This window comes from Pithys albifrons, chromosome 10 (assembly GCF_047495875.1).
Source record: "Pithys albifrons albifrons isolate INPA30051 chromosome 10, PitAlb_v1, whole genome shotgun sequence".
Classification (NCBI taxonomy): domain Eukaryota; kingdom Metazoa; phylum Chordata; class Aves; order Passeriformes; family Thamnophilidae; genus Pithys; species Pithys albifrons.
Genome location: NC_092467.1, coordinates 31,204,181 through 31,224,552, shown reverse-complemented (window position 1 = coordinate 31,224,552; position 20,372 = coordinate 31,204,181). Strand labels below are relative to the sequence as shown.

The window sequence follows — 20,372 nt, the reverse complement described above, 5'->3', positions numbered from 1 at the left end:
GGCTCTTCTGAGCCCAGGAATCAGTGGGAAAGACAGGGGAGTTCTGCCAGTACAGGCCTGTCAGGGGACAGGCAGCAGGGACTGGAGCAGATGTACCAACTGGCTGCCACACAGCCCCATCCAGGGATGCCGGAAGGGTTATCCCGTTGGATTGCTCCATGCCCAGAGTCACCCACAGCAGCTGCCGCTGGTGCTGCTCGCTCTGCCCTTCCACGCACCGTCCCTGACACGTGTCACTGTGCAAGTCCTGCCTGATTCCATCACCTCAACATGCCTCCTGCACACACAAATGGATGACCACAGCCTTCTGGCCCAAAAAGGCTTCACTGAACTCCTCATTCCTCACAAAATCCCTTTCCACCTCTGTCTTGGCCCTTGCTCAGCAGCTGCCTGTGCTCAGCCTGCATCCAGCTCCACTTGCTCCCTCATCCATCACATCCCTGTCTCATCTCATTTCTTCCCCTTCCACTCTTCTCCCAGCCCTTCTGTGATACCTCACTCTGTGCCACACTGGCAGGCTGGCCACTCAATGCCTTTCTGCCCTTGAAAAACAGGATTTAAAGTATCACATCTTCTATATAAACAGTATTTTTGAAATCACATCTCCTATACTTCGTAACAACCCAGTCCTGAACTCTTGCTGTTAAATTACAGCATTGTCTATTTAAATCCATTAATGATGCACAACTAAGTGATACTGCACTAATCCTTAAATAACCTGTCATACCCCTAAGAATAACAGGTTACAAAATGGAGGAAATTACAGCCAAACCTTACAGGTTTAAAGCAGATTTTTTTGCCAAACACTTGAAAAAAATAAATAGTTTCTGGTTCAGAATACAGCTTGTATTAAGGTTTACAATTCAGTGTAGAAAAATGTCCAGATTTCCAAAGTTGCAGGTGAGCCTGGCACAGAGAGCAGCACCAAGGGAATCCCATCCCTCCTCCTTCCGTGGCCATCCAGCTGCCCTACCGTGCCTGAGTGGCCCCAGTGATTGTGTCATGGAACAGTCACAGCTCTGCCAAACAAATTTAAGGACCATTACACACTGTAGTAGCACAGGATACACTTTGGTGTTTGAAGGTCCAGCAAATGCTGCTGCTTGCTGTTTACTCCCAGAGCACCTGGAGGGATGGAGGCTCAGTAGCACAGCATGTTTAGAAACCTTTTGGAAGGTGCAATCCCTCTCTGCTCTCACAAGCACTGCATTAACAGCCATAGTTGTATGTGCACACACAGGCAAATTCCTTGTGCCTTCCTTCCCTCTGGTATTTCCATCCCAATTCCTCCCAATTTAGATATGTGGTTCAGCTCTTAAGTAACAGCACATTACAAGTATGGGAACTTATGTAAAGTATCTCATAATATTCCCAGGACCATCACACCATGGAAATGATGACTTCCCACTGCAGACTGGGAGGAAGTCTGTACCTCTATAGAGGTATAGAGTTCAAAATACTACAAAAGTTTAACATTTACTGGTTAAAAAATTTGACTTAAGCCTACAGTTCTGAAATGGCAGAAAAAATCACATCAATATTTATAAATCTGTAATAGCTAAAGCACTTGGGTTTCAGTTCAGAGATACAAAACCCACTCTGAAACTACCTAAAGCATTGGAAAAAAAACCAACAAAAACCAAGAAAACCCCAATCCCAACTGTTAAAAGCATTTAGTACCTACAGAACAATCACAAAATGGTGACAATGTCAAGGTTTACATCTCCTGACTTCACACAGTGTATGTAATGCACCTGGAGCCCTGTGCAGGCACACCCATCACCTGAGCAAGAATTCCCAAATTTGGCTTGCTCAGCTGCTGCTGTTGGGATGGCAGTGGCTCCTGGCTCTGTGCTGGCCTGTCTGCACAAAAACATGAGGAAGAGGAGGGTCCTCCCCTGCACTTCAGCCTGGTCCTTCCCCTAGGGCATGACCCCAACCAGTCCCCTCACCTGTCCTTTCTCCTGTTGAATGTTCTAACTCACAAACCCCAATATTCCATTTTGTTCCCCTTCTCCCCCACATACTCAAAACAACCTCAGAATATAATGCCAACATTAACTCTGCTCCTGGATCTTGAATTCCAGAATAGTTTGGATTCAAGCCTTAAAGCCCACCTTGTTCCACCTCCTGCCAAGGGCAAGAACATGTCCCACTATCCCAGGCTGCTCCAAGCCCCTTCCAACCCGGCCTTGGACACTTCCAGGGATGAGGAGTCCACAACCTCTCTGGGCAACCTCAGTACTGTAACACTTCTCCTGTTGACTTTTTGGAGAAGCACAAGCCATGACCTCCAAGCACTGATGAAGCAAAGAGACAGGCACACAATTATACTGATTATAAAAGGCTCATTATTACTTCTGGGATAGCAGAAAGAACCACCTGCCCTTTATCCAGTTGTCACATCTCTACTAATGTCAATATGGCAGAAGTATTTTGAATTTGCTGACATTCATCTGCTGCAGATGGCTGGTTTTTACACACAAATATATATGCATATATGTACATAGATTTCCTTCCTAATGTCATCGGCTTGCAAGCAGTTTTCAATACACACGTGGCCTCTACAAGGCATAAAGCAAATTTTTACTAGTCTGTCATAGTGTAGTACAGGCAGCACACGCAGATAAATACTCTGAATTGCTCTTTAAATGCCACCTATCCTGATAAAGAGCAATTAAACACCTGCTCAAACTGATGGCCAGCCCCTAAGCCACTACAATGAATAAAGGAGAGTCAAGTGTTCAGACTGAGCAGCAAAAGATAACTTCAACTTCCTCACACAGTTCAAGAAGTGGTTCTGGACAGCTGCCTCAATTGCTGCAATGCTGTGGAAAACTAGGTAAAATCTGTAAAGAATAAAATTACTGCCATTTAACATTTTTGTATTTCCCTTCTGTTAGAGCCTCACTTCCACTGCATATTGGGAGCAGCTACTGCTTAAACCAAGCAGACCATTTTGGAACAGAGCTATTATGCAAATCATCTGCTCTGTATGCTAACTAGCAGCAATGCTGTGCTAGTCTGGGCAAGACATGAGGCACTGTAGAGTTTCCTTTTTAATTTTTTTTCTCTGTGCAATGGAGTAACATCATTTATGATGGTAATGATGAAAGATACCTTCCTATCTGAAAATCAGACTATTAGTCAGGAACATAAACACATAACCATGTTTTACGAGCTACTGGTTGCCTTTCATTTATATATTCCAATATTTACTTCCTTTTAACATATTTTGAGTTGCAAGTCACTGCAGTGGTATTAAGTGTACTTGACTATAAAGATCTACTTGTATTATCCTTTCTTAGCAAGTTTGTACCTGTGTGTACAGATTTATAGCACAGGCATTATCTTCTATCTGTAAGTTGGATGAAATTACTTATCTGTAACACCTGAGCAAGATCAAAGATCCCAAGCAGCATCAGCCACCTGCACTGTGCCTCAGACAGTAATAATGTAATAACCCTCTAACATCAAATCAGTGTATTTCATGCCGAGCTTTCAGTGCTATTCTCTGGATACCTGGCTTGTGCTGCAAGAAAAGCTCATACCTAAGAACAAATGCAATCTAAGGCAATATTTAAAGATTAGATTATCCTTCATTGCCAATAGCTCATTTGTTTACTATCACATTGCTTTATTCTTCCTTTGCCTCCTTCTACCACGAAAATGCTGAATATTCAGTTTAGATTCCCAGCAGCTTTTTATTTTAGTCTAAAAACATTTACCTAACACATTCTTAACAAGCAAAGTGAAGAAAATTCAGCCATCTGTCTCTGCATTACAATAACAGTTATGGAAGAGTAGATTATTCTATATAGCAAGAAATTTAATGCTGGGAATTCTTATACTTTAAGCACTGCTGCTCACGTCAATTTTGTATATAAGATTGTTGAGCACTAACATACACAGAAACAATGATTTAAAAGCAAACATAAGACAAAATATTTTAAAGATATTCAATGTATTCAATATTCCAATCATGCTATATGTTCACGTTTCAAACTGAGGGGAAAAAAATGATCACTACTGTTATTTTTTCTCTCCAGCCCTTCACTAGTTCTAAATTATCACTAAAAATACTTAAAAATGACTTGCTGGGCACAAACACAACATAGAGATAGATGTGAATCCTTACCTGGGAAACCCCCTTGTACCATTGCTGTACCAGCATGTGCTTCAGGATATCTGCATTCCTGACAAACATTCAATGCTGTAAGCAGCTCAAATCCTCATCACACACAGACTCAGGGCTTGTCTTTCTTCTGACGACCTTGGGCCTATTTTCCTGAGATTTTTCTCTCCTTAAGGGCAAACCGTCTGTCTGTTTCTATTATGAGATGCCATCAATTACATTAATTTCAGGCTGCCCACGAGCTCCCAGTTACATCTGCCAGCGTCTGGGAGCTGCCTATGGAAGTGTGCAGGGAGCAGCAGCTCCCTGGTTTCCCACCTCTGCCCCACGGATCTCTCAGCTGCTGCCTGTGCTCTGGCTCACTCTGCCAGCATCCAAATGACATCTCCGTCCCCAAACACGAGTCACCTCCAGCCTGTGTTTATATCCCTGGGAGCTGCAGGTACCTTCGTGCTCAACGACCCGGTGCCTGGCACAGCAGCAGTTAATGATGTTATTTATCTGAGCATCCTTCTCCTGCAAGTGGCAGGGGTTAAAAATTAATTTCTCTTAGTCAAAAGGCTTCTTTCAATCCGTTATTTCCTAGTGCTGCAAATCATGCAGCTTCCCCACACTGATGTGTGTTCATGGCATAGGGTTTGCTTGTTTTGCTTTTGTTTAATGTCAGAAAACAAAACCAATCTGTCATTATAAGCATAAAAAGGCTCAAACTTCATCATAACTTGTATTTTGCTGAAAACCTAAACAAGCAAGATTAGTTTCCCCACAATGAATGCTGAACTGAAAACACTGAAAAGACTCAAAATCCTTCATTTAGTAATTAAAAAAAGCAAAGATAAAATCTCTCTCTAAATTTATAAACATACTTCGTTATTTTGGGAAGCCCTTACTAATCCTCTCCTCCAAATGCTACATTTAAAACAACCCAAAATACTCAGTTATTTCGTTAATACCATTAATTTGTTCATTTTTAAAGTTCATTGTCCTTCCTTTAGAATATGTCTCACAGCACACACACAGCCATCTGTTCAGTGCATTATGTCAAGCACACAGTAAAAACCACAAGAAGTCCCAGCTGCAATTTTACTATTACTTCATCAAAAATGTAATTTCCTCTCGCAATACTTCATCAGATGATAACTGTGCGTGTGATTCACAAACAGAGGAAAGAAAGCAGCCCAAAAACAAAACCCCAAACTAACCCACATCCTCAAACTGCAGTGACACCAACTCACTCATCCACCCTCATGTGGCACAACAGCTCGTGGGTCTGCCCAGCATGTTCTGGATCTGATTTCAGGGCTGTTGCAAACCCTACGCCTTTGAGCTAATTATGGGTCAGAACAAGAATGGGAAAAGAAGATTAGCAGTACAGAGTCACATTAAATAGAGATTAACACAGCCGAAAAATGAAAGTCTCTGCTCTATTTGTCTAATCCTGGCTCTTGCATGATCTTTGGAAATCCACCCTATTAGATACACTTGTTACTATATTTAAGGAAATTAAATACTGCAATTACTACTTTTTCAATGTCTTATTTTCATAATTCTTGAAGCCTTTTTTCCAAGCTACATTTTCCTCTTGGAGCATCATCTCTGTTTGCTGTTGATTGCAGTGACATCTATTGGAGAGGCAGAGTTTGGACAGGAGCTGCCTCCACTGAAGATGAAATTTTCCGGTGATCCCCCCCCAAAATCAAAGCAAAATTTAGGCTTGCTTTTCCTTAGTCTTAGCACAGCTTTGAATAAACCAGACTCCAAATAACAAATTACCCAGAAATTATATTATGAGTGGGTTTGCTTTTATTTAGTCACTTGTTAATAATTCTAACTTGTTAATAATTCTGGTGTTTTCCCAAAGTGCTGCTGATCGTGTTCTCTCTCTCACCCCCAGCAATGCACAAACATTTCTGAGCTGCTGTGCCTGCACACCCCATGGATCTGACCACACCTTCCTCAAGGGACACCTCCCACTATCCCAGGTTGCTCCAAGCCTTATCCAAGGTGGCCTTGGACACTCCCAGGGATGGGGCATCCACAGCTTCTCTGGGCAATCCATTGCAGCCCCTTCCCACCCTCACAGTGAGGAATGAAGAGTTGAAACACCAGAGAAGTTTTAAAATCTCTTGCTCTGGCAGAGAAACCACCGTACCTCAAAAAGCATTTTAGGAGGATAAATCATTGTGCTTTCTTACAGCTTCATTGATTTCTACATTATCTAGAGACAAAATAAAAGGAAGGGGGCATTATTATCCCCTTATTAGATACAGTTTAATACCCTTGCAGACAGGAAGTCTGAGCACAGCAGTAGCCTAAGTCCATTATCTAACTTACCTTCCACAAATTTATTATTATCTATTTTTATGATTTTAAACTTATTTGAAACCAACCAGATTGATCTCAGTCAACCAACCAGGAAAAGCTTTTACTCAAAATATAACAGCAATTGAAACTAAGGATTTCAAATTATTTCAACACTTGTCTTTTTAGTTTTCTTAGAATGGTTTTTAAGGTCTTTCCTATCTAATTTCTGATTGCTCCAACTCAGTCACAAAAGTATATCTAAATTGCACAGCTATGAATTCCCCCAAGGAAAACCTTACAAAACATTCCATTACAAACTGCTCTGCCCATCCATTTCCTCTGCTGCTTTTTACTACCAACCCCTCATTACAGCAACGAGCCACACCGGGGTGCACATTAGTCCATTAGCAGGTTCTCAGTGCACACCTCCAGCCGTCCCCACTCCAGGAAAACACACCACTGCCCATTGATGCAGTTACAGCACAGCTGCTCCAAGCACAAATAGCTCCTTTGTATGTTCTCCCCTCCTTTTACTTGTTTGGATTTTAAAAAAAAATCCTATTCAAAACCTGATGGTTTTAAAGGTTTGGGAAGTCTTAAAAAAAATCTCTCCAAAATAACCTCTGCCATGGGCAAGTGTGGGAAGGAAAAACTCCAAATCTGTGTTGTAATTGTAATCTTTTCAGGTCTGGAAGATGAAGGATTTTGAAGGCTCCTTTTGCAGCAGGATCCACACGGTGCAAAGTTGTACAAAACTGTTTTGAAGCATAAACTGGAAGCCCTCAAACAAACAGCAAAGTCAGAGCAAAGAGAAAACAAAACCTTCGTCACACAAGGTTAGAGCTGGATACTGATGAAGATTTGACAGAATCACTAGAAGAAGAAATAAAACAAAAGGAAATACTATTTTCAACTTGCCTTCAAAGGCTAAAAAAATATCTAAGAACTTAGGAAATAATATTGAAAGCACTGGTGGTATGAGACTGAAATATAAAGGAGAAGCAGATCTGAAACGTGAGGGGCGTGGGTGCAAGAAGTCACCAAAAAAAAAACAAAACCAAAAACCAAAACACCAGAACTTTAAACTTCTTACACCACAGAGACATGGAGGACATGTCTGGAGTTTCTCCTCCCAACCAAGATTCACCCTTTGGGGATCAAAAACAACCCTTGGAAAGAAAAGGGGAAACACCTACAAGAAGTGACTGTTTGTTCCAACAAGTCAGCAATGAAAGCTACACTTCCAGTAGGGGAAAAGCAGGAATAAAAGGGAGCATTGCCAAAAGCAAGTGGATTTAGATCCCGCAGGGGAGATTAAATCAATACCCAAAGGTTTTTCAGCCAGTTTAAGGAGAAAACAGACAAAACACGGAGCCTGTGAGGCAGTAGGGATGGGAAAGAAAGGAAAGAAAAATTCTCTAAGCATGGCAGGAAGACTAACAATGCTCTGCTCTCATTTTCAGCCTGGGGAACGATGAAGGACGTGGAGACAAAAGATGTGAGGATGGGTTGAAAGAATTAACAAAGAAGAAGAAAAAATGTCAAGTGGAGCAAGTAAAGTATTTCTGGAGTATGAAAAAAATTGATGAGCAGGTTTGTGACAATGCAGCTGTATTTAATAAGAATGCTAAAAAAGAAAATAACATCCATGAGGAGCACAACCAGAGGACAGACTGAGCAGCTGTCCCAGCCCAAAATGCCTTCCAAGGCCTTCCATGCTATGACAGAGATGGAGAACTACAGGAAGCAAATGAAAGGAGAGGTTATGATGTGAATGTACCTGAGCTGACACCACACCTTCCTTTTCAGATGCCTTATAGTCTAAATAAGGAAGGCAGTAAATCTACCTCACCTGTACACTTATTGTTAGTTAAGGTTACAAAAGCAGTAGAGTTAGTAGGGTAAGTGGGCAAGGACCAGATCAACATGAACATGCAAATGGACAGTGTTAAAAAACCCAAATGCTGGCCTGGGTTGAGATTTCTGGGAAAGGTGCTTCAGAGTCAGGACAGAAGTTATGAACATCAAGCAGTTCACAAAAACAACACTGCAGTGGAATTCACAGGGAAAACTTTGTTTTCCAAGTGATCACAGAATGGGGACTCTATAAAAGCCCATTCCACAGCTGCTGAGAAGCTTTATGTCATTAAGTACAGTCAGATCATTTCTAACTTGCTTTTTACTGCAAAGGCTGAGGCACAAACTTAGTTTAAGCTTCCTTAGCCTGGTTTTATGATTTGAAAGAGGCAGAATGAGGTGGGGAAGAATAAAACGGAAAATGCGTGCCTTGGTTTTCCAAGATCCATGGAAAACATGGCTACTGCAAAGCATTTTCAGTCAGTAAAAAGGGGAGAGAAAAGGTGATTCCTCTGAACAGATCTGTGTGCTGCTGCCAAGGCAGGATTGATGAATTTAATATCAGAAATAGCTTTACCTTCTGAGCTCTCAGACTCAGCTGGCAATACAGTCAGGGATGGCAGAACAGCTGAAAAATTACCAAGTCCATGAATAAGGAATTATTTCTAAGCAAAGTCTTAACTGAGGTCTAGCAAGCTCTTGGATTGAGGCATATCCTAATTAGATAACTCAGGTGTCAGCCCACTTATCAAATATATCCTTTAACTGGGAATTATAACTTTAATAATGAGCCAAAATGAGTTTGTTAAAATCGGAATTTTACTGAGGTGGTTTGAAAAACTCAAGAAAATTCAATCCAACACCCACAGAGTCTGCAGTCAAAGTCACTACCACTTCCCAGAAAAACCCTGGAAAACCCTCCTGAGGTAACTGTGGTATAACTCAAACCAGAGGGATGACAAACTCAGTAAGGGGACGTTCTGGAAACAGCTCAAGAACTTGCAGCTTTCCCTCAAAGCCCCAGAGGCAGAGCTGAACACCCTCCTTCTCTGCCCCCATTACTGTTTCCATGAGAACAACCTGCCAAAACCCTTCTTGTCTCCACCAAAGCAGCCCTAAAAGCAACAAACCAACCAAACTCCTTAATTATCTTGGCTTCACTGGCACACCATTGCCAAGGAAATCAGCAAGAGTATGTGGAAGAGCTTTCCCACCAGTGGGCACCAAGGTAGGGGCTTCCACCCTGAATGGGGCTGGTGCAAGGTCAGAAACTACAAAGGCATCTCCCTCTGCTTTGGCTGACCCATAACCAGGGCAAACAAAAACCTCTCCAAGACAAAAGATGATGAGAAAAATCACTGTAGCAAAAAATACAAACCAAACCCCAACAAAAGCCCACAGAGAATCACAGGATGTTACAGGGTTGGCAGGGACCTTAGAGATCATACAGTCCCAATTTGCTCCAGGCCTCATCCCACCTGTAGGCTGATACAGAAGAGCACAGAGATAAAAAAATAAAAGGTAACTTATTTTAGAAAGTGATTTTGGACTGTTAACTGCAATGGTAGTATTTCTAAATATTTTAGTGGAAGGTAACCTATGGATAATAATATTCTGTTTGTCTGGAGTTGTAATTCTCAAAGCAGTATGTTGGAATCCAAGTTGAGCTGCCAGAAGCTCTCAAGTTGCATTGCATTCTACTCTTTAGGTCCCCACTCTTCCACAGAGTGCATGTTGTCATAATTCACTGCAAAACCCAAAGCAGGACAATTGCAGAACCTTTCCCATAAAAGGTGCTATCAAAAAAAATAAAGGGATCCTTTTTTCAGTAAAGTACAATACCATAAATCAGCAGACTTTTCAAAGGAAAATACGTTGCTCAAACAGCATTGTCTGGGACCAAGTGCAGGTTTTCTGGACAAGGACTGTGTTCCAGTGGTTCTCAAGTTGCTCAGTGCAACTAACACTGCAGTTACAACAGCAAAACATAACATCTGCCTTTCACTGCCCAAGCAGTCCTCTAGACATGGCTCAGACATTTTTAGACTGAAAATAAACAGAGCCCTTCCTGTATTTCTTGGGAAGAGCTGAGCTACAGGAGCCTGGCTGGGAAGGAAGGATGATCTGAGTCCCAAATCCGGTCAGGGACTGGATGTTACAGCCACGCTGAGCAACCACACAACAATCAGGTTTATCACAGTCTGGTTGTGTCCAATAAAGGTAACCTGATGCAGTGACTGTGGCACTACTCACGCTCTGCACAGCCATCCTCATCCTCCTCTTCATCCCCGGCAGCTTCCTCTGCCTCCAGCCTCTCAGGGGCTCTGTAAGGAGGAGGCAACTTCATGGGAGGGGGAGCCCCATATTTTCTCTGATGGAGTCAAAGACAAACAGTTACATGTTTTGTAACCTCCCTGTACACAGAAATAATCTTATTGTCTATTGTCATTGGATGTGCACAGACACAGCACTTAATTACAATGCTAAATTCTGCAGCAAAGGCTTTTTGTGCAAGAAAGCAGAACTAGAAGTGACATTGAACACCAAAGAAAAGACAATAAACCACAATCGTGCATGTACATTTACTTGTTGACAAAATACTTGTGTACAGTCATAAACACAAAGCTGTGGACATTAATCAAGGGTTAAAAATGAAAATTAAATTATACCCTGTTTCTTATTACAGACTCAATAACAAAATTGTCTGGTGCTGATAAACGTCACATTTCTAAATATAAAATAAGAACTCAATCCTCTTAGTCCATAGATGAATATTTTAACATCACAGTTCGTCTACATTTTGGCTTAAATTTAATAAAGATTTTGAATTATATCCCCCAATAAAATTCTATTACCTCACATAAATACAGGCAGCTCCTATAATGATGCATATAGCGGCGCATGGCAGGAATACAGAGTAGGCTCTGCTCTAATGAAGGCACTTTGGGGCTGAGCAACTGGTTTTATAGCCCCAAGGAACTGGATCCTGCCTTAGTTTGCAACATGATTTCACTAAATGATGCTGAACTGCATCCCTTGCAACCCTGCTAATAGCAGGATGCACTTTGGAAAGGGAACACCGTGGAGGAGATGCCATTAGAGCATCCAGAATGTCCATAATTCAGTTCTTCTACAGCTGGGAAATCTGACACAACACCCAAAGCAACCTCAGGGTAATGTTTTTTCACTTTGTACAACAAAAGCTGAGCCTGCACAAGGATCTTTAGAATCTTGAGCTTCAATTTGTCCAGAACAGTGTAACTAGGAAGCTGCACTGCAAGTCAGATGGAAAATCTGGTGAGGTAAGATAATTATCAGCTCATCCATTTAAAAGCCATATCGGGAAAGTGCTGCACTGAAGACAGAAAAACAGTAATAAATGAAATTAAGTCAATACAAGAGGACTTGGAAACACAACAGCTGTTTTCCAAAAGTACACAATACACTAAATGTGCCTCCCACATTTTTCTTGAAACAAACACAGGTAGAACTGTGCAAAATCCAGAAGACCCAGGAAGCACGAGATGGCTCATGTTCTACTTTACTGAGCAGGTGGAGATGGAAAACCTGCAGCCTTCCTTTCAGCTGATGCCTATGACAAATGAGTCACTTTATTATCACTGTAATTTAGTCATAACTTAGAGTCTAAATGTTGACCCTTTGGCTTTTTAAGACCTTAAACATTTGTTAGAAAGTCTGTGTGAAATTACTTGAGACATGTAAGCTTATCCATGGTTTCTTTGTAAGGCTCAGAGGGACAAGTTTCTCTCGCCCCTCTGGCCCCACTGAAAAGTCAGATGAATAAATTGTACCTGATTACTCCACTACATCACATTTTTGTATTAGCACAGAGGCAAAAGCACAATTTACACAGCCAGCCAGAGAAATAATGTCGATATCTGGTTTGCCCACAATTGCTTTAAGTGGTTTTATATAAATTAGAGTGATCCTTTTTAAACAAACACATCAGCAGAGAAGGATAAACACCAACAAGCCAGAGAAAACCCTTAGTATTGAAAAGATAATTCATGGTAGAGGAAAAGGCAGATTTTTCAGTTGGATGTGGCTGCTTTCAACCCAAACTCTTTTGTGACACTTTGAAGACTGGACTAGAAATATTCCTGATTCTCCATAGGGATGTGGACTAATAATCCACTAATAGCAACTCTTTCCAACTCCGAGCTGGCCCTTCGGAAGCGCAGTACGACTGCTTTGTGATTCAATGTTCAAAGCTAAAAAGGAGCTACATATTTATGCACTGAAGCTCTTCTATATTCCACCCACCAGTTTATAGCACCAATAGATGAAAAAGGTTTGAAAAAGATGAGGCTCCCTCTTTAACCCTGGAACGCTGCAGAACGCGACACACTGGAGTGCTGGAGATTAAAGGCAGCACATTGCAAGAGGATGAGAGCTTTTGAGATTAGAAATATAGATAAAAAAAACAAGAAAAGGGGATTGTAACTGCTTCATTGGAAGTATTATCCACTGGCATGAAAGTGTGTCTTCAACACCCTTCTTGATTTTTTTGAATAACTGAGCCTTGTTGCTTCTGTACCTGAAAGGAAAAATTTTGGAGGCAAGAGGGTCTTTTCAGGTACTCAACGCCAGAGTAGTGAGGAGGATCAAATGAAAAGTTCATCCTATTTGTAGCTGGCATGTTAAACTGCACCAGGCAAAACTTAAGAGTCTGCATTAATTCTGTCTCTGCTCCTCCAGTTCTGACACTCAAAGCACCTGAGTCATAGAATCATAAAATGGATTGTGTTGGAAAAGACCTCTGAGATCATCAAGTCCAACCCTTGATCCAACCCCACTGTGATCACCAGCCATGCCCTCGGCTGGTGATCACAGTGGGGTTGGATCAAGATGTGGTGGATTCTCCCTCAGTGCTACATCCATAGAATCACAGAATCACAGAATGGATTGGGTTGGAAAAGACCCCCAAGATCATCAAGTCCAACCCTTGGTCCAACTCCAGTCCCTTTACCAGATCATGGCACTCAGTGCCACGGCCAAGCTCAGGTTCAAAACCTCCAGGGATGGGGAATCCACCCCCTCTCTGGGCAGCCCATTCCAATGCCTGAGCACTCTCTCTGGAAAGGATTTTTTTTCTGATCTCCAACTTAAATTTCCTCTGGCAGAGCTTGAGCCTGTGCCCCCTTGTCCTATTGCTGACTGTCAGGGCAATTCCCACAGGAAAACACCAAGGCCATGAGAATGATACAGAACAAGAAATTAATTTTCTCCCTTACTGCAGCCAGTAAACAAACCCACTGTTCTATACCAGACTTTTTCTCCTTTAAAACTGCTGTGAAGGTTTCTGGAAGTCACTGTGCAGTAACTGCTTCTCCATTAGCTGAGCAGCCCCAGATCCCTCAGTCATTTCCTCGTTTTACACAGCCACGGGAAATGCAGGAGACTTGGGGGATTTAATTATCCCATAACGTGATTTTCCTGCATTTCAGCCCTGCCTCACTCACATTCAGGATATTATTTGTGTACATGTTGCTATTTCTCTGTTTCTGCTCAACAAAGGGAATCATTTTGCCTCCACATGGAGCAGAACAGGTACTTGAGAGAGATGACAGTGAGGAACTGTGCTAAGTACAGGGTTTCAGCACCCAGCAGACACCCACAGAACAGCTGTCACAAACCTGCCTTGCATTTGGCAGAAATTTGGCAAAAATTCACAGAATCAAAGCTATTTCAACAAAACACTTCAAATTTAATTTCAGACTTCAGAGGAAGCTCATAATGGAGTTTGAATACAAGCTATTATAGCATTTGATTTAGTAAAAGTTGGGTATAGCACTGAAAGGAATAAATACCTTATCACTCTTATTTTCTTTGTCTGCACCCTGATCTTTGCTGACTTTGATTCCTTTAGGCTGGGCAGGAGAAACCACCTAAAAACAATATACAGTACATCAGAAAGAGCATTAGAACTGCAAAACTAACATCCAAAATTAGTTCAGGCCAACAACAAAGCTACCCAGTGCACTCTACATTTTGCCCACCCAGAAAGGGCATTGCAGTGAAGTCTTCAAATTATGTTCTTTTACTGAATTACATTATCTTTTTCCTACTGCTCACTGCTTGATTGGCCCCCAAACCTACCAAAAATCCCTATTAACTTCTCATCATCAAAAGTACACACAAATTAGGATTTTCTGTGTGTACCTTAAGGCAGGTAGAATTGTATGATTGTTCTTAGCACCCAAAATCCCCTGGAGATTTAACTTGCTCCCAAATAACTACTGCAGGTCCTTTTGGTGGCACATTTGGAGCTGATGGTGTGAATATACCTAATTTTAATTACACTTTTGTTCCTCTGGATAACAGTATATTTTCAATAATGAAATATGGACAAATTAAAATACACAGGGCTAGATTCTTATTACACAGGTGGGAGAGCTGAATTAACACCCAGGCAACAGATTTACATCTACTTGATGTAAATCAGAGAAATGAGGTTCCAAATCAGGCCAGACAAGTAATCAATCAATCAGCTGATCTATAACTGACTGAAAGGATCCATCCCTGGACACAAAAATTTATGGAACTTGCTGACAGGTGTTGAGCCAGGTATAAAATTAGATGTGTAGCACTTAAGTTTTGGAATAAAAACAGGAATAAACTTACTTTTGGTACATTAGCCAGTCCCTGAACTACAAACACAACAGGATTTCCTGCGTTCTTGATGGCTTCCACTGCTTCCTCATGGGTGGCATTTTGGAGGTCTATCCCAGAAACCTGACAAGCAATGTTTGCTTTGATTAGGGACAGAGTCATTACAAGAGATCACACACACTTGCAGAAGATCAGTGTGTCTGAGGAAGGGATCAAAACAGTCAGGAGGAATTATTTGTAAAGTGTGTTTCCATGATGTAAGGAGAAGTGCATTACTTGGCATTCTTAATTCAAAAGATGGATGTATGATTCCCAAAACAATTCTTTCAGATAAAAACATAAGGAATAAGATTGACAGTGTTACATCACAGAATCCCAGACTATTCTGAGTTGGAAGGACCCACAAGGATCATCGAGTCCAACTCTCAAGTCAGTGGCCCACACAGGGGATTGAACCCATGACCTTGGCATTATTACAGCCAAGTTTGAACCAACACAATGTTAGGTGTAATATTTCTCTTTCAGATTTCACCTGTTTGCAAATTAAACATGGCCAACACTATCAGCTTGGAAACCCAGATTCACAAGTGTTAATTTGGAGAAAAATTAATAAAAAAATCAGCACAGAGCCAAAGGGCAGAGGCAGGAATGCCACTTTCCCCCACAACACGTGCCAGAAGCAGGAGTTTACCCCAAATAGTGGTTGATCAGTTAACTACTCTAAATCCACACACAAAAAGTAACAGCCCACAGTTAAGCAGAAAGACTCCATGTTCTTCTACATATTAAAATTACATTTATGGGCACGCTATAACTTATTACTCATTTATATGGGCAGAGGGCACTCCCATTTTCTTCATTTCTCCCTCAGACACCACGACACATCTTTTCTTAAATACAGAGGAGAATGTTAAAATAGCTCCACAGTCAGACCTTAAAAAAAAGGCACCACCAAAGGTTTCTTTTGGTTTTCAAAACAGAGTGCTGTCAATACTTCATGAAGTAGTGGCATTATTTTGTCTCCCTCTCTTCCCAAAGCTGTTTGAGCCAATCTTTATTTCTTAGACTAAAAAGGCAGGTTTATCTCCATTTACCTCAAGTATTTTATCTCCAGTTTTTAAAGCCCTTGTTCTTCCTGCTGGGCTGTCTTCCAAAACTTGTTTGATAAAGATCCCTTTAAGTTCTTCTCCATTCTTCAGGCGCTTTATGACAGTTTGTCCACCAACAATACTGATTCCAAGGGACACATGAGGGTCTCTAAAGATCTCAACACTGAAAAAATATGTGTGGTAGTTTAACAGCTTCAAACAGTTTATTTAAACTATAAATGCGAAGCTTTAAATAAATGGAAGCTCCTGGTTTTTCAAGGAGATTTAATAAAGAGACAAAGTCAGAAGCCTAAGAATGCTCTCAACAGAGTTGAGTTTTTACCCTGAGCAGATTTCACCCCACAAAAAGAACAAAATTTGGCTGCCAACTTAGGCCCACTGGGCAGAGGCTTTTATTTCTGAGAAAGTCAGATCTTCAAGTAAACACTCATCCTCTTTCAGTGTTAGCAAATTGTCTGGAAATGGGAAGCCCTGCAAGTGGCACACCAGACAAATAATAAAGTGTTTCATACAACTTTCTGAACACTGCCTGTATTAATCAGCTTAGGCAGGAACTTTCTGATCATAATTTACTTCAGACCTTAAAAACAATTCACCTAAAAATGTTAACAGTAAAACAAGGATGTGGCTGAAAGTTGGCCTGGCAATCTGGAATTGTGCCATGAAGTTTAGCAGGGAACCCATGGAAAGGGAGACAGCAGCACTATGTGCATTGTTCACACCTAATAGTTATTAAATGAGCAAGAACTTGTAGGTCATCCACAACGTGAACCAGCCAAGCTTTCCCAAGTCAGCTGTATAAATAGAAGGCATAATTCTGTTCAACATCTGTTAGAAATTCACTGCATCTAGGAAAGCCCAAGGTACACAAGTACCCTAAAGTTTCTGGCAGAGGAGGGGAGGAAAAAAACCCAAGAAGACCTAATCTGGCTCACAGAAAAAAGAAAGAAGGTGAATGGGAAGGAATAATGTAATTATATGAACATACGTCCGTGGTGGTCCCCAGTGGCTGAAGTTTGGAGTTTCTTCTCCTTCTCCTTCTTCTCTCTCAGGTAATTCACTAATGTGGGGCAGAGGGAAGGGAGGAATAAAAAAATAAAAGAGGCATCACCCATGCCAGGTCCCAATTCCTTACATATTTTGTATTTGGCAGTGAGACAGCAACACCTTCTCACACTGTCCAGTTTAAACCAAATGTACAGAGTCAACAGACTAGACAGGAATTTTTGTATTTAGGTTTAAATGTACTTCAGGAATGCTCCAGAAATAAACATGATGGGCAGACCAAATTTATAAGCTGCTCTGTTATATACAAATCTGCACTGCATTTACTCATTTGAAATGACTCCTAAAGCAATTAAAGTTTACTCTCTGATAAATATGCTGTGATGCTTGGAGAGGGATATAAACATGCCAAAACCAGCCTAGCTGACCAGAAAGCAGATCATGATGCAACTGGGAGAACAGAGCCTGTGTGTTCCAAACCTACAGAATAATCCTCTCACCTTATTGCTGAGCTGCTTTACGGATGAATTAGGCAAGTTTTAATGACTGGAATCAACAGGCTCCAAAAGCTCCATTTCCCACTCACCCAACACTGGTGGGGAAAGACTGGGACAACTGATAGATATGGTAATACCTACAACCAGTGCCAGCTCCAGGTTTCTCAGCACCACTGGCAGGACTGAAGTTTCCTGCAGAGACTGAGCTGCTCTTCCCAAAAGGAAGAAAAATGAGAAGGAAAACCAAGAGGATGGAGCTATGGGAAGGAGCTAAGGGGAGACCAATGCTACTGTAAATGCTATATCCCTCTCCTCCAGGGCACATCCATAGTCCTCTCCCTGTGGAGTAAGGGAAGGAGGTGGCAGAGCCATTCACACCTTTCTGCCCAGGTCTCAGGGGAGGAAACATGGGAAATTTTAAGGTTTTAAGGCAAACTTCAGCTCCTTGGGCAAAAGTCATAAAACTGGCCATCAATGTATCTTAGCATTTCACACAGCCTTTAAGGAGGAGTCAGCTGAGGAAAGCAAGAAGACAGTTAAGATGATTAACTAAAAGTCTTTCAGAACCTGAGATGTTTCTCCATACCTGCATGATGATGTTCTAGGCTGAGCTGAGGTGGTTACTCTCCCAGACCCCAGGTTCTTGGAGAAAACATCATTCTCCCCTTTGAGCTCTTCCTTTTCAACAGCTTCCAAACCAACAGCAAGCCCAGGTCCCTCCGACTCAACCCGAAGCTTGGTCCCTGTAGAAGAAAAGGAGTAGATGTGAATGGTCCCTGCATCAACCATTTATCATCCTTGGACATAAACCCCTGAGTTCACCAGGTTTCAAAGGTGCCCAAGGCCAGGCTGGACAGGGCTTGGAGCAACCTGGTCCAGTGGAAGGTGTCCCTGCCCATTTTGGAGGTGGGAGACGGGCTTGAAGGTCCCTTCCAACCCAAACCATTCTAGGATTCTATAATTCTATGAAAAGTGTATCTTGTTTGATGATCAGGAGCCTCAGAGACACAGAACATTTCTTTTTGAAGGCAATTTAAACCACACTATCCACTTCTTTATAGCACCTTGCCTCTGATGTACATACAGTCAAGTAGTAACAGGAAACAGCAGAGCTTTGTGGAACTGAGACATTCTTGGGTACAAATTACATGTCCAGTGCCCTCACAAAAACACAGGGTTAGGAACAGTGACTCCATCATTTGAGCAGGGATAGGAGGGCAAAGCTCTGCTCCAGCACAGGATCCCATCATGCTGGGAAGACTGATGTCATTTTGGTAACAGAAGCCTTAACATGAATGGAATCACCAGAGCTCCAGACTGTCCCTGCAGCTCACACTCAGTGGCTGCTGCACAAGGTGAAGGTGACAAAGGCAGGAAACTGCCCAACCTCTTTCCTCCCAGCCAGGGAGTGTTTCTTCAGGCAGGTTGATAAATTTATCTCCCTGCTGATCTACCCAACTCTAACCACACATGTCTGGCCATTCAACAAGGAGAAACTCTGCTCCTGAGCACAGATTACAAAACCAAGACATGGGGCAATTATCCACTAGAGAGTTCACTTGCAAATTTTTGGTTGGGGTAAAGTTGCCTCCAGAGCCTGCCACTTTATCTTTAGGTTATTTTAAGGCCAAAAATCCATACAGTTAGCAATCAAAAGTGACTGAGACAAATTCCTGACAGAGGTTCCAGGCATGGGCTGTTTCCCTCATGCACAGAGTCCTACTGGGGGCATCACCTGCAAAGAATAAAGTGATTTCCACAGGCAGGACAAAGCTGCAGCTGACTTCATTTGTGCCAACTGTGGGTAAAGATTATGGAATCATGGAAGGGGTTGGGTTGAAAGGGACTTAAAGCCCACCCAGTGCCACCCCCTGCCATGGGCAGGGACACCTTCCACTAGCCCAGGTTGCTCCAAGCCCTGTCCAACCTGGCCTTGGACACTTCCAGGGATGGGGCAGTCTTGGGTTGAGGTGGCAAAATGCCAACTGTCCAACACAGAGAGAAAGGATTCCCCCCCTGCCAAGGGAAAAGGAGGGAGAGAAAAAAATCCCAAAGCCTGAAGTAGCAAGCTTTTTATATTATACAGAAGAAATAGAATTAAAAACAGAATGTGAGAGAATACAAATACATACAAAGGGGAGAAAAAGAAAACTAGACTAACAGCAATAACTACTGAGTCACCCAACTAAATAATATAGATTCCAACTACTCAAACTCTACAAAACCTCTAAAAACTCTTCCAGAATAACCTCTCAGAAAAGAGAGGAGAAAATTAACAAGAAAATGTTCACCTCCCTGGATACCACAGCGGGGATGGCGGCAAGGCCTGATCTGGGCAGGGCAGGGCATCTTTACAGGTCTGAGGCAAAACCCAAAAGAGACAGAAGCTCCTCCTCTCTCTCTTTATACCTCTTGACACTACTTGATGATGTCAGATGATATGAAGTACCTCTTTGGTTGCTTAGTCAGGTGATGCCTGTCCCTTCTGATCTATGTCCCATCCTCTGGGCCTGCTGAATTGAGGCCTAACTGAGGCCTAAAGCCAAAACTACCACAGGCAGCCAGAGCTTCTCTGCCCAACCTGTGCCAGGGCCTCACCACTCCCTGATTAAAGAATTTCTTCCTAACTTCTAATCTAAACCTGCCAAGAGTTGGAGGAGGAAGCAAGTTTATAAAGCTGAAACTTTTTATAAAGCTGAATATATAAAGCTTATATAAAGCAAAAACTTATTTAAAGCCAGACTGGCCTGAGCCTGCAAAATCTTCATTTAAATATTGTACCATTTGAAAGGATTTGTTTTGGTGTAAAATTTAAATTTGTAAATATGAAAT

At 41.9% G+C, this 20,372-nt stretch overlaps 1 protein-coding gene across 10 annotated transcripts in view; it reads right to left on the bottom strand.

Moving 5' to 3' along the window:
- The window catches only part of PATJ (PATJ crumbs cell polarity complex component), a 149,892-nt gene that overhangs the window by 71,960 nt on the left and 57,560 nt on the right, over positions 1 to 20,372 (bottom strand). For all 10 annotated transcript variants that reach the window (XM_071565887.1, XM_071565889.1, XM_071565890.1 and 7 more), the window contains 6 exons: positions 18,127 to 18,283; positions 17,027 to 17,098; positions 16,024 to 16,201; positions 14,942 to 15,052; positions 14,128 to 14,205; positions 10,550 to 10,667 (listed from right to left, as the gene is read on the bottom strand). In XM_071565887.1, the coding sequence (XP_071421988.1) occupies positions 10,550 to 10,667; positions 14,128 to 14,205; positions 14,942 to 15,052; positions 16,024 to 16,201; positions 17,027 to 17,098; positions 18,127 to 18,283 (714 nt within the window). The remainder of the gene's footprint in view (positions 1 to 10,549; positions 10,668 to 14,127; positions 14,206 to 14,941; positions 15,053 to 16,023; positions 16,202 to 17,026; positions 17,099 to 18,126; positions 18,284 to 20,372) is intronic.